The sequence below is a fragment of the Python bivittatus genome, unplaced genomic scaffold, assembly GCF_059951505.1.
Source record: "Python bivittatus isolate LINGU-HERP-01145 unplaced genomic scaffold, Pbiv_v1 ctg000020_np1212, whole genome shotgun sequence".
Taxonomy (NCBI): Eukaryota; Metazoa; Chordata; class Lepidosauria; order Squamata; family Pythonidae; genus Python; species Python bivittatus.
In genome coordinates, this window is record NW_028277030.1 from 124,852,172 (window position 1) to 124,866,119 (window position 13,948).

The window sequence follows — 13,948 nt, forward strand, 5'->3', positions numbered from 1 at the left end:
CTTAGTTGAGTCTCTCTGTTACGAACTGCTTTTAAAACCTTTGCAGGGCAATTATCCGCCAAATACTGTATCATCCTGCCAAAATCTATTGAGAGACGCTGTGCCCGTAATTACCAGACTAGTTGCTAAATTCTTGGATGAAGCACTCAAAAGTAAACGCAAACAAATCTCCCAATGAGTATGGCTTTCCCTTTGATTAATTTTTGATAAGTCACTGTGTTTTTAAAATTTTTTTTTTCTGTTAATGCCAATAAAGGTTTGTTTGTTTGTTTATTAATACATCAACCCCAGGCCTAGGACCAAAGCTAGGTTTTAAGAGCTTTCCAGAACCCTAGGAGAGAGGGCACAGTCCTTCTCTCTGGGGGGAAACTGTTCCAGAGGGTGGTGCTGTGACAGAGAAGGCCTGCTTCTTCAGTCCCACAAGATGACATTTAATAGAGGGGACCTGGAGCTCACCCACTGTGCTGAAACATACAGGGCAGACAAAAACAATTGGAGACAAGCAGTGCCTCAGATATTCAGGCCCTACGCCATATAGGGCTTTTTAAGTAATAACCAGCACCCTGAACTGCACTTGGAAGCCGACTGGCAGCCAATGCAGCTTATGTAGTAGTGGTAACGCACGGGCCTGCCGAGATGCACCCATTTCTGCTCGTGCTGCTACATTTTGAACCAGCTGCAGCTTCTGTTTGTTTTCAAGGGCAGCCCGATGTAGTGTGCAATGACTGTCTGCAGCTGATTTCTCCAGCCCTGAACAGCAGCATGCAATATTTGGAGATGTGGATGATCAAGACCAAGATATGCATTGGGAAAATGCATAGTGACAATAGAGCACACTGGAAGCGGCTTGCAAATAAATACATTGGGTTGTGGCAGAGCACTGTAGGTATAAGAACTTTTGCTTTTTTAAAGTTGTGGGGAACTACTTCTTGTTAAAGAGGAAACAGTGGTACGGTTATTTGGGGAAGATAAAGGGAAGAACTGAATTCAGTTCCCTTCCACTTCTCTCTCCTAGCATAACAGCTTAGTAGGAACTATGACTTTTCAAGGACATTATGTGTGGACAACTCCTTTGATGAATCTCCTGTTTTCCTAAGGTAGGTTAGGTGTTAAATGGATATTGCTAATCACAAGCATTTTACTTGCTCCTTCTCCTGTCACAGAATAGATCTGATTGTTCTTTTTACTGAACCTTTTTCTTGGATTCAGAGTATTTGTACATAATGATAGAAGCACAGTAATCTCTCAGCAATAATTAAACCTTCCCAGCTTTAACTAAATTCCTGCATCATGTGCCTTTAGCCTAGGAACTGGCACCTGTACATTTCATTTCATTTAAAAATATAGTTAAAGTGCACAATTTGCAAGAATGTCTGGTAAGAATGATCTGCCTCCATCCCTGGCAACTTGCTGTGTGGGAAGAAGAGAAAGATTGTCAATAAAATAGAGAAAAGCAGTTGTCAGAGAAAAGAGAGAGAGAGAAGAGTAGGAAAGAAAGAAGTGGTGGTTCCACCCCCTTTTGGCTCTGTCTTGTCTTCAGCTTGTTTCAGCTCCACTATCCCTGAGGGACTGTAGATCTCCACAGAAAATCTGCTGCTTACTTCAGCTTTAAGTTTATTGTATATAAGTAAGAGAGAGAAGGAGGGGAAAATACATTCTGCATAGTCAGCTGAAGGAGCAAAATGAAAGTTTAGCCTAAGGAAAACAGTGCAACTACTATATGGCAATTTTCTCATGCAGTTAATCCACTAGTTAAATATTTAGTTGTGAAGATGTCTTGAATGCTTGGTTGATATTCCTAGGAAATTAAGCCACCTTCTGTTGGATTCCTAATGAAGGAAATATCTTAAAGACCATATAGTCTTTACTTCGGAAATTACTCACACATATCCAAACACAGTAATTTGGGGTACAGTTTGTTTTGAAATGTTTGCCCAATGGATTATGGCATCCAGGCTGCTACTTTTTTTTACTTTAGATCCATGCCAAACTGTTGATGCTAACTAAATTTTTTCAGAATCTGAATGACAGGATACAGAAGCTATAATCACCCTGGAAAACGGTCTCTGGAAGAGGGAAAGGAGAACAGGAGCAACAATTATAATAACATATTGAGAAAAAAGCAGTGCAATCTTTCTAGTGTAGAAACCAAAAAATTTAGAATTTGGAAAACTCACACTAGGGAGAAAGCTGGGCTAAAGAGATGTAAAGAGATTTAAAAAGAGGGAACAGGTTTACTTGTTATTCTCATCTACGTCCTGAAGGGACACAATTGTAGGAGTTCATCATTTTTCATAAGTAATATATTTGATTCTTATAGCACACATATGCAGAACATATGATCATTCCAATCTGTGTTTTACCTGTATTCCCAGGTACTTGTGGAGGGTACAGCCAAAGCCAGAGAGAGAACCAATGAACTACTTGAAGCTGGGCCTTATCATTAATATCAGAATATCATAATGTCAGCTAGCCAGTGAGGACTACAAAAACATTTGTGGATGTGGGCTGTTGTCAAAGGAATGATAACAGAACAGGTTGCCACTTTGGGAGACAGAGGGGATGAGAGCATCTTGCTCTGATCAGTTTTGTAGGCTGTAAGAAGTTAAGATCCTAAACATATTGTTTGTCAATAATAAAAGAGATATTTCTACTCCATTGTCAGCCTCTCCTCTACTTCTTACTGAAGAGTTCAAATTAGACTGGCCTGTAAATATTGATGTAATTTGCCCTAACTCCTTGTCTGAAGTGGGCTGTACATCTAACGAATAATTATAACCAACTTAATACATTTTATACAGGCTATAATGAAAATTAACTGCTTGCTCATTAGTTGCATAATGGTAAAGAAAATCCCATGAGGTTGTAAAAACCTGAATGAAGTTGTTGTGTTCTCATGTTCTAAAACTGCACCTTTAAAAAAAAATCAGTGTCACACTTTCTTTTACTCTCAAGAAGAATTTATTTGCAAGTTACTTTATAATTTTATGATTGTGTGAGCAAGTGGAAGCATTGGAAATGGCAGTAGTAAATAGTCATTGGTAGTACACCTATTTTGAATGCAGAATTTCTGAGATTTAATCTCCTAATTTTAGCTGGGAAAGATCCCTGCCTGAGAATTTGGGAAGCTGCTGCTATCAGTCAGAACAAAGACTATAAAATTAGATAGGTCCATGGTCTGATTGACTGTAAAATGGATCCTGTAAAAAAATTGGCATCCTGTGCAATACAAGGAAGAGGAGAAGGAGAGGAAGAGAAACCTGAAATTCTGAAAGACATTTAGAGTGAGAGCAGTATTTTCCATAAATGCATCATCAGCCTCATGTATGGCTTTCACTGCATACATGCATGCAGTGAAAGCCATACATGAGGCTGATGATGCATTTAACTGCATGTAGACTTGCATGGAGGTAAACCTGTACACCTATTACCTCCTATAGCTGTCCTAAGTCCTCCTAGGAGAATTGCTGGAACTGAGAAGACTTTGGTTTGAGGGGCTATACAAGCAAGCTTCAAGTACTGTACTTGAAGAGAAACTGTCCCAGAGTGTCAAACATGGTATAATGGAATGAAATTACAGAGAGGCAGATTCCAATTGAATGTTTTAAACACAAATGTACAGGAAAAGTATTTGATACCTGAATCATTTATGGAGGTGGAAGGTTCTCTTTTTTTGGAGGTGTTTAAGAAAAGAATTCATAGAACTTGGCAATGATGCCTTAACTAGGTTCCTTGCACTGAACAGAAGTTGGCCTCAACAGCCTTTCCAATTCTATGATTCTAGGTAGCAGAAAATGGAAATAACCTCCTGCTACTGCTGCTTAAACAATCTTGGGCTAGATAAACTAATCTGATCTGTTCAGATATAAAACATATTCTATTATATGCAGGCTCGATGTCAACCACGGGGAAGAAGCTGGCATACATTTGGGCTGTCTTTGAGAATTTCACCTATCAGCATCAGTTTGAACATCTACACATGAGTAGGTTGGTATTAGCTGGAAAATGCAGGAGGAATCACATACTCACAAGAAAATTTTGGAGATCTTCCAACAGCTATCTTTATAAATAATCAGCTGGGATTAAAAGGGCACTTTTGAATGCACAGTGAATGGAATACATGAAACAAGCAAAAATGCACCCATCAGTCTAGTTTTATTATGCCTATCAAATAAAGAAATCAAATGTATAAGAAATAAATCTGTAATGGAAAAGAATACAGTGATATCAAAGGAGATTATATTATCTGAATCATAAAATTGACAGCAGCATCTCACCATATCAAGATCGGGAAGAGGAACTGAGAATTATCTCCATGGGATGACTTACTTTGGCTGTAGATAAGATAAATTATTTTTAGTCTACTGATTTGCCTTAACCATTTTTCATTCTCAAATACTGAAATATATCCTTATTGTTCAAACCTATATTTGAGGAGATGTGCTCAAGAAGCAGGAACTACCGATTCCTTCTCTTTCTCACTGCTACGTACAGACAGGAATGGAAAGACTGTATCAATCTAAGAGCAAAGAATGGACAAGAGGTATGACTGGATTTTTCTCTCCATAAGTACTCTTTGGGTGATTCCTTTGTATATCCCAATGTAAGCTGCACTTTATATGTTTTGATCACTTTTTATTCTGGCTTTATTTTTAGCCAATGTTTCATACACTGCTTGATTAGCAGGCTGCTGTCTACGTTACGTTTTCATTTCCTGTATTTCTTGCAAGTCACATCTTTGTATTCATTATTTATCAAAAGGCAGGTGCCCAGCAAGCAAAATCAGAGATGACAGACAAGGACTTGCTGCCCGTAACAATCCTGACAGAATATTCCTCTCAGGGAATGATACTGCTGCCTTACTTTTTAAATAAATCAACCAAATTAATAATTCAGCACAAGCAATATATCGAACTATAAATCAGCAATAGCAGAGATATACATGCAGATCTTTACGTTGACTTAAGTTTTTACTGTATATCAAACACACCCATAAGCATTCACTTCTGATAGGTGCGATTATTATCTCTGCATCTGTGAGAACTTACAAAATGAACACTGCTTGTGCTAAGAGCAAAAAGAGGCAGAAACATGTTTTCCCCTACCCTGCTGTGGCTACCCTAAAGCAGTGTGCCTGTAGGTCAGTGTTGTCCAAACTTGACCACTTTAAGGTGAGTGGACTTCAACTCCCAGAATTCTGGGAGTTGAAGTCCACTCATCTTAAAGTGGACAAGTTTGGACAACACTGCTGTAGGTGTTATGTCTTGGGTCTCTCTGTGATTGGCACTATGGAGGTACAGTGGTTTCCTTGTCATCAATTCTATATCCATGACCTCATCAGAAGGGTACATGATTTTGTGCCCTCCAAATGTATCTATATGCCAGCCAGTTCTTTATAATCAAGGGCATATAGACAGGATAGTGTTGTGCCTAATCTAGTATTCAAATGTGTTCACAGAGGTAAAGTATCAGAGCTGAAATATCTTTAGGAGCACTGCACAGTAACACTAGAAATGCTGCCTCTTCTCAGGAGACATTCTCCCAGGAGACAACAATGAAAGTCAGTTATGTGTTAAGACATGGAAAAAGAAAGAGGGAGGAGGGATGAAGCCAGTTATTCTAGTACAGAAGGAAATAATGATTTGGGATGTTGATTAAATCTTTGGAGGAAACCATTGCAGCTAATTGTAGAGTAGAGTTCACAACCTCTAACTCACAAATAAAGTGTTATTCCAAAGTAGGTAAATGGATTGGTCCAACACAGAAGGGTAAGTAAATCTTAACTTGTAAAAGACTGAGATTTCTCAATTCTTAATATCTATTTTTAGGAGTCTATAAACCATGTTTAACTATATTAAGTAATAAAACATATAGTAGTATATTAATACCAATATATGTCAATCATTATACAATGCCATTATATAGTGATAATGTGCAGCATAACACCATGCATTTGGGGAAATGGACATATATGAAAGATGGAGTACATGAGGCCCACTTAATACAAGCTATGGAGGCAGAAATGTTGATCCCTCAAATAACTGAACAAAGGCAATGGCATTCAGTTGGAAAAGGGTGTGGCTACAATGCCAAGGTCCAGCTTTGATGGACTGGTCAAACTTTGTGGGAAGGTATAAAAATGTATGGGAACTGTGGTACTTGGGAGGCATCACACAGAACAAGCAACCTAACTAGTTTCTTCTAGAACTCAACCCTAGCCTGGCAAGCCAGATTTTGAGTTAGATAGATGTGAATGTGTAAATAGAGCTTTTAGTTCCAGAAGTAACAATACAAACTGTAAACCTGCATATGATTCTATGTGTTTTGAATCATTGGATAAAAACAAACAACAAATAGCAATGAGGTACTTTTTGGCCCTCAGCCTGACAACTCTAATATAAATAAATGTGAAATATGGATCATGGTAGTTATTTGCTTATAGATAATTAAGTATGGGTACATCTAATACATCTGCTATATCTGATATATATTATTCTTAATGGAATGATACTCTTGCTGTTTCAACATATGGAATCTATTGAAGTCTGATAAATTAGATGTGTTTGTACTTTTGATTCCCAGAGGTTGAAATGGCCTCATGAATCATGAAGGACAACCCTAGCAGGAAATTTATTAATGTACAAATGTTTATAAATATCCATATTTCCTGGAAACAATGTGAAATAATGATTTCAGAGTGAGGGAACAATTATTTGGCTTCCTTGCTGAAACATTACATATCAACTATAAAGTAGACCAGAAAATTAAAAACAAACAAACAAAAAAACATCTTGGAAGAAGGTAGTGACAAACCACTTTCATAATCTTCCAAAAAGTTGCACAGTTGCATCCAAATCAAAAGGAGTCAGACTTGACTTTCTACTGTCTTCCAATAGGATTCCAAAACATTTGCATCTAAAGTAAGCTGTTCTGTAGTTGACTGTACTCTGCCAAAACTTTTACTGTAATATAGATCTTGGTCTTTATAAAAATTCTAATGGAGAAGGTGGGAAAGGAACCAGAGCTCAGTGAAGGAAGGGTCTCAGTTTCAACCCTTGGAGTTGCTAGAGGACCAATTAGATGATGGAAAAATCCTTCACTTGAAGCCCTGGAGAACTGCTGACAGCCTAAGAGAACTGCATCCCAACTATAAGGTAGGTTTAGGTGTTACCATGTGTGGTATACCAAGGATCTTGGAATTTAAAATTTTTTATAGCCATTGCAATTATGGAGAAAAATGAAAATATATTGGTAATTTCTGTTAAGTCACAGAGAAACATATCAAAATCCCTGCACACAGAAAATGCCTTTCTTGCCTTATTCCTCTATCTTATTTTTTATAACTTCCTCTTGTTGCAGATAACAGAACTGTCCTTTTAAAAAGGAGCTGCAGTATAAAATCTTAACTATAGAAGCAACTGTGTATCTTAGAAGTTGTGGTCTGTCACTCATTCATGCACACTACTGCCAGGGCTATGAATGGGAGTTTGTGATGATCAGTCTTGTTAGGGATACAATTCAACCTGCCCTCGCCCTCCTTCCAAATATAAGTTGCAAGCAGAGATGGTCAGCTGCAATTTGAATATTGGCTGAACTCTTCACCAGATTAAAAGGTGTGCTCTGTCATCTACTTAAAGATACGGAAACCTATAGCTCTTCATGTCCATAAACAAATAATACTTTCCTTATTGAGATTTCATAGTGTAGTTGTAAATCTCATATTTTTTCACTGTTTCCCATCTATGAAGTCTTCCCTGGCAAAATGCCTTCTGCTCAGCAGAAATATTTACAGTTCCAGGCAATTAGCAAGTCTTGTCAGTGGAAGATGCATTTTTTCCTTTCAGAGGGGCTCAATCCTTTCCTAGTCCCTAAAATCTCTGCTCTTTATATATTTCATCTACACAACCCTTGATAAACACATTGCTTAAAATAACCTCACTGTCATAAAATTCATTAGTTTTTCCTGAAGACCTTTTAATAAAAATAATAGAAGAAACCTAAGTAGCCATCACTATTTTCAAAGGAGTACTCCTAGAATTTATTGTCAAGGTTCTAATCTATGTTGATAGCCACTCACTCATATTTAGGTTTTTCTATATAGTTGTTAAGTTTCCTGTGATTATAGGGTGCCAGAGGACAATAACCCGTTTAGTAGGAGTCTTTATCTCTCTTTCTTTCGCTCTCATACATAACAGACACATGTGGACACACAGAATTATGTTGACAATTCGTATCTGGGACCCAAGAGAATGAATTTTGCCTCATCGTCAATGGAGGCTGAAATAGTGTTCTTTCATCACTGCTGCATGCAAAGAATCAAAATAAAAAGGAAGTAATAAAAAAGTTGACTAACCTAACCCACCTGAGCTCGTCTCACAGGGATCAATGTCCTCATCATCGCTGGGGCATTCAGCTGAGGCCACCAAGATGTCATCTGTGGTCTGCAAATAAATAAGAGAGCCCATTGTATCAATCAAACTGCTTCAGCTTGGTCCACACCTCTGTCAAGGTTTTGCAGGCACAATCATAACAGATCTTAGGAAACTCATAACATTCTGTAAGATTTTTTTAATGGTGATGTAAGATCCTTTTTTATTTGAGAGCTAACAAAAGATTATGTCACAAGTCCACTGAGACATTCAGTGTTGTTCTCTACCTCTCTGACCGTGACAACATCTTATCTTTGTTTCTCTCTTCTCTGCACCATTTAATTTACTTTGTTTCCTTTCTTTACAGCTGGAAACCTTTTTCCACTCAACAGCCCTCTGGAAGCATATTAATCACATCTCACTTACACGTCTATCTGGCTTGCTCTGATATTATTCTAATTGCTCTTCACCTCTGACCAGGAATTTGCTGATGTGAGTGTGATAGAATTGACTGCCTTCCCAATTTATTATTCTTTTTCAGTTTCTTTTTCTTTTTCCTTTTATTTTCCGTAGACAATACACAGGGGTCCAAAATGCCCCTTAAATATACCTAAGAACTTTGACACCTAGAACAGATTTTTTGGGGTCGCTCTCTCTGAATGTAACTTTTGGCTCTGAGTCAGAACCCAGAACTTGAAAAGAAACCCCCATATATAATGAGAACATGCAAAAGAGAGCCAGTTTGGTGTAATGGTTAAGGTGCTGAACTAGAAACCCGGAGATGGTGAGTTCTAGTCCTCCTTTATGTATAAAAGCTGGCTGGGTGACATTGGGTCAGTCACTGTCTCCTAGCCCAATCCAACCCATATTACAAAGTGATTGTGGGAAAAATAGGTGGTGGGAACATTATGTATGTCACCTTGAGTTGTACTAGATAAAGGCGGGATATAACTCTAGCAGTAATAATTTCAGTGGTGCTGGTGCTGGTGGTTTTATTGAATGGTGTATAAAATATCCTGTTCCTAAGTGCTTACTGTCTAATTACATTGTGGGAGAAACAAAGGAGGATAGGACAGGGAGGAAAATGAGACGCAAAAATAGTAAGGGAAAACTATCAGCCTATGCAGTTATAGATGCATTACAACTTAATTGTTCACAGACTTGTTTTCAGTAGTAAAATCCCACTATGCTTATTAACTCATTCCCAATAACTATCCTAAAAGCTCTTCCAGATGTAGGTGCAGGTCTGATAGTAGATTCAGATGAGCCCCCTGGCATATCTATTTTATATACCACCATAATAACACAGAAGACTCCTTGCAGTTAGTATCATAAGACTCCAGAAACAAATCAGACTTATCCAGCTTTCAGAATACCATTAGGGTTGGCACCAACCTGGCCTCTGGAAGAAGCCCTCCATTTTCTGGGCTCTTGCTCTCCATCTCCAAAAACTTAAGGACTATAAATAGCCTCTCATATGAGGGATGCATTGGCTGGGTTGATTGCACTTGGAGGAAGTGGTCCTGGAGGCACCTGGGAGCCAAGCCATATATGGCTTTATGGGTCAAAAGCTGCACTTTGAATTACATCTGGAACCTTTCTAGAAGCCAATGCAGAACCTACAGAACAGGTGTTATGTGTACTCTTACTCATCAAATGGCTATTACATTTTGCATCAGTTCAGTTGCCAAGTGGCCTTCAAAGACAGCCCTATGTATAGTGTTTTGCAGTAGTCTAAGCAAGTAGAGATTTGGGCACGAGTTATCATCACCAAAATCTCCCTCTCAAAGTAGGACAACTGGCACTCAAGCTGGAAAAAGGGCCCCAGGGCGATGGCCTCCACCTGTCCATGCAATAGTAGCCAGGGGTCAAAGAGTACCCCCAAGTTGCAAACTTTAGAGGATAATCCAAAGATAAATTGTAGCTGATAAAGAACTCTGCTGGACAAACAATACATCCATCATGCTAAAGTTCAACTTTAGCTTGTTTTGTCTCACCTAAACCTCAACAACCTCCAGACACTGGGTCAAAACTTCCATGGCATCTCCAGCCCAGCCTTGACTGGGTGACGTCAACTTGGTATCATCAGAATATTAATGATACCTCATTCTAAACCAATGGATGACCTTTCTTGGCAGCTTCATGTAAACAATGAAAAGGGCAGGGGGAGTGAACATTATGGCACCTCACACAGATGCACCCATTGAACCAATCCCTCCTTTCCCACAAACATTGATAGGAACTGTCCACTAAAAAAAGAACAGACTCACTCTAAGGCAATACCCGACTCCCAACCCTTACAGGCAGTCCAAAGAGATATAACGGTTGATGGTTCTGATATGTGCCCCCTGATTCATGTTCTGACGCAGGTCCTCCCCTGGAATGACCAATGCTGTTCCTGTCCCATGCCTAGGTTTTTCTTCCAGCAGGGAAACCCATTCCAACCAGCAAGTGCCAGCACTGTGTTCCATCAACTTGTGTTCAGATGGGTAATCTGAGAAGAATAAATTAATGGTGGAATACTGTAACAGCTTTTTTCTTTCTGGAGGACTATGACACACTTTTTTTAGAATGGGTGCTCTCTAAACTAGTTGCAAACTTGTACTTTCCCTTTCATAGAAGTGTGTGTGTGTGTGTGTGTGTGTGTGTGTATAGAGAGAGAGACAGAGAGAGAGAGAGAGAGAGACAGAGAGAGAGAGACAGAGAGAGTTGCCCACAGAAGAGAGTAGGAATTGAGTACTTGCTCTGCATTGCCTACATTCATAACCTGCAGGATCTTAGAAGCAGACAGCAGATAAAAAGGCTACTGAGAATTGCTATTCAACAAGATAGTGATAATCCAAGACTAACTGAACAAATGATCTAATTAAATACAAGCCTGTTTTATATCACATGTTTCATGTGTGGTATAAAAAGAAGTTGCAGATGCATCTGATCCCTGTTCTACATCTCTAGTCACCAAGGAGAAACAAAAGGAACACTATGCAGCTTCATGAGATGCAGATGTAGCACAGAGTAGCATTTGCTAGGGCTTCAATTTTGTCCTCTTTAATTGGAAGGTGAAAGATGGATGAAAGATCTGTTTGGCAAAAATGAATGCTGGTAATTATTAGTAGTAACCATGATAAACATCCATAATTTGCAGGGCAGCTGCTCAGAGAGTTTTCATTAACAGAGGATTTAAAAGGCAATGGAAAAACGCTTTCCTTTCCAGCTCTGTGTAGTGGAATGACCTACAGATTGACAGAATCATAGTGATACATGCACAAATTAAAGTATGTCTTGGGTGAATGGTCAAAATTATCTTAGTATTATTCTGTAACTCAGTTACATTTATTTTTCTTTTAGAAGGTTAAAAAGGAGGCAGGTGTGTCAACTTTCTTTCAACTGTTTTCCTGTGTGGTCTAATATAGAACACATTGGTCTAATGTAGATATCACAATAGAACAGCATTTTGGAACAATAAACGTTTGGTTATAAATGTTTTTAAATTGTTTACAGCCAATCTTTCCTTGCAGGAGGCATACACATGGGTGTCCTGGATGTGTGTTGCAACTGCCAAAAGAGCCAATGCAATCTTGTGTGCAGAGATATAATGTTGAGATCACAGGAAGTGATAGTTCTGCTCTATGCTGCACTGGTTAGACTGTACTGGAATATTGTGTCCAGTTTTGGTTGCCACAATACAAGAAGGATATTGAGGAACTAGAACGAGAAGAGCAGAAAAATGGTGGAAGGCTCAGAGGCTAAATCCTATGAAGAACATTTAAAAGAACTGGATACGTTTAGCCTAAAGAAAAGAAGGCTAAGGGGAGTCATGCTAGCAATCTTCCAATACTTCAACAGCTATCACACAGAAGAGAGTGTGAATTTATTCTTCGTACCACCTGAGGGTAGGACAAAGCCAGTGGATGGAAGTTTTACAGAGAGAGATGCACACTCAAAAAATAAGGAGTAATCTCTTGACCATGAGAGCTCTTGAGCAATGGAACAGCCACCTGCCTCCTGGAGTTGTGGGTGTTCCATCACTGGTGGTTTTTAAACAAAGATTGGATAGCCTAACTTTGCTGGGATAGTCTGAGGATTCCTGCCCTGGGCAGAGGTATGGACTTCCAACCCTATGTTTCTAAAATATCCGTTCCACACTATATCTTGTATTCAGAAAATGAACAACTGTAACTCATGCCTTTATATTGATTCACTTGTACTACTGAACTGCAATGTGCTTCACATGAGACTGTCTCTGAAGACCAGCCAGAAGCTGTAATTGGTGCAGAATGCATTATTAGCTGGTATACATTGCCAGGAGCACATTACAAACCCTGATTGGCTCCCAATAGTCTTTCAGGTACAATTCAAAGTGCTGGTTTTAATCTATAAACCCTTTTCAATTTGTCACTTATTTACTTATAGACATACTGACTTAATTATTTAACAAATGTATATAGCCACCCATCTACCAATGGAACTTTGGGCAGTGAGCTAAAGTAAAACTTGCTACACAAATCAATTAACAGAGCCAGGTTGAAGCCATTGTAAAAACACCTTACCGACACATCTCACACACTTATGCTGAGCTCTACTAACATTCTGGCCCCAGCGCCTGGGGGAAAAGCCAGGTCTTCATGGCCTCCTGGAAGGCCAAAAGGGTCAGAGCCATCTTAATCTTGGGGTGGAGGCAGGTGCCATGTCAGAGGAGGCATTCTTTCTAGGACTCACCAGGTGACACGGCTTCACTGAGGGGACCCAGAGCATGCCCACTCTGCTAGATCTACTGCGATGGGCAGAAACCATGAGAGATAGGTGGAACTACAAGTAGGTACTGCTTAGATATTGTCAGGATTGGAATCTACCCATCTAATTTGTTTGTCCTAAGAGAAGCTGTTGGCAGTACTCTCCTTCCATAAAGTAAAGGGTTCATAAACACTCAAAGGCGCTGCTTCTCAGACTTCATTTGTCCTTCAAACAGCTTCCTATAGAGGTCAGTCTTGCTCCCCCCTTGCAAAATTAACAAAAGTACTAAGGGAGATTAATGGCAATTTAAGGATGTGACTATTGGTCATTTTATACCTAGTCCAATGCTGCAACCATAAACCAAACAGTCTGCAGTTCTTGCAGTACTATTATTTAGCAGATTGTGTCCTCCTGTTAGCTAAACCTTTTGAATAAACACAATTTATTGTATATTTATTTGTTATTCAATATGTTTATGAACACTGCATTGTTTAAACTTTCTGCTGTATTTTAAAGTGGCAAAATGTATGGATGATATTTCAAATGCTTTTATGTTTAGTGGTTTTCCAATCCCCTCCTTGCAATAAAATAAAAGCAGCTGTTTAGCCGTTACCTTTTTCTTCCATTCTGAACACATTACATTCCTGAGCCATAAGATAAATTTACTGAAAACTAATATCTGGTTTTTAAAAAAGAGAAGAGAGAGAGAGAAAATAAAGGAACATAAAACGATGGGATTTCTAGCAGAAAACAACAGGGTATGAAAAATTAGGATGGAGTTCATGTGGAAAAAAAAATAAAATTTCATTTCGGGAGGCTAGATTAACTGAGCAATTTTCTCACCA

The 13,948-nt window shown here is 38.8% G+C and overlaps 1 protein-coding gene across 16 annotated transcripts in view; it reads right to left on the reverse strand.

Moving 5' to 3' along the window:
* Positions 1-13,948, reverse strand: part of NRXN1 (neurexin 1) — a 986,667-nt gene that overhangs the window by 11,304 nt on the left and 961,415 nt on the right. For 10 of the 16 annotated variants that reach the window (XM_088149210.1, XM_088149226.1, XM_088149194.1 and 7 more), the window contains one exon: positions 8,354-8,441. In XM_088149210.1, coding sequence (XP_088005336.1) covers positions 8,354-8,441 — 88 coding nt within the window. The remainder of the gene's footprint in view (positions 1-8,353; positions 8,442-13,948) is intronic. The other 6 variants (XM_088149217.1, XM_088149185.1, XM_088149249.1 and 3 more) reach the window with 1 other exon arrangement.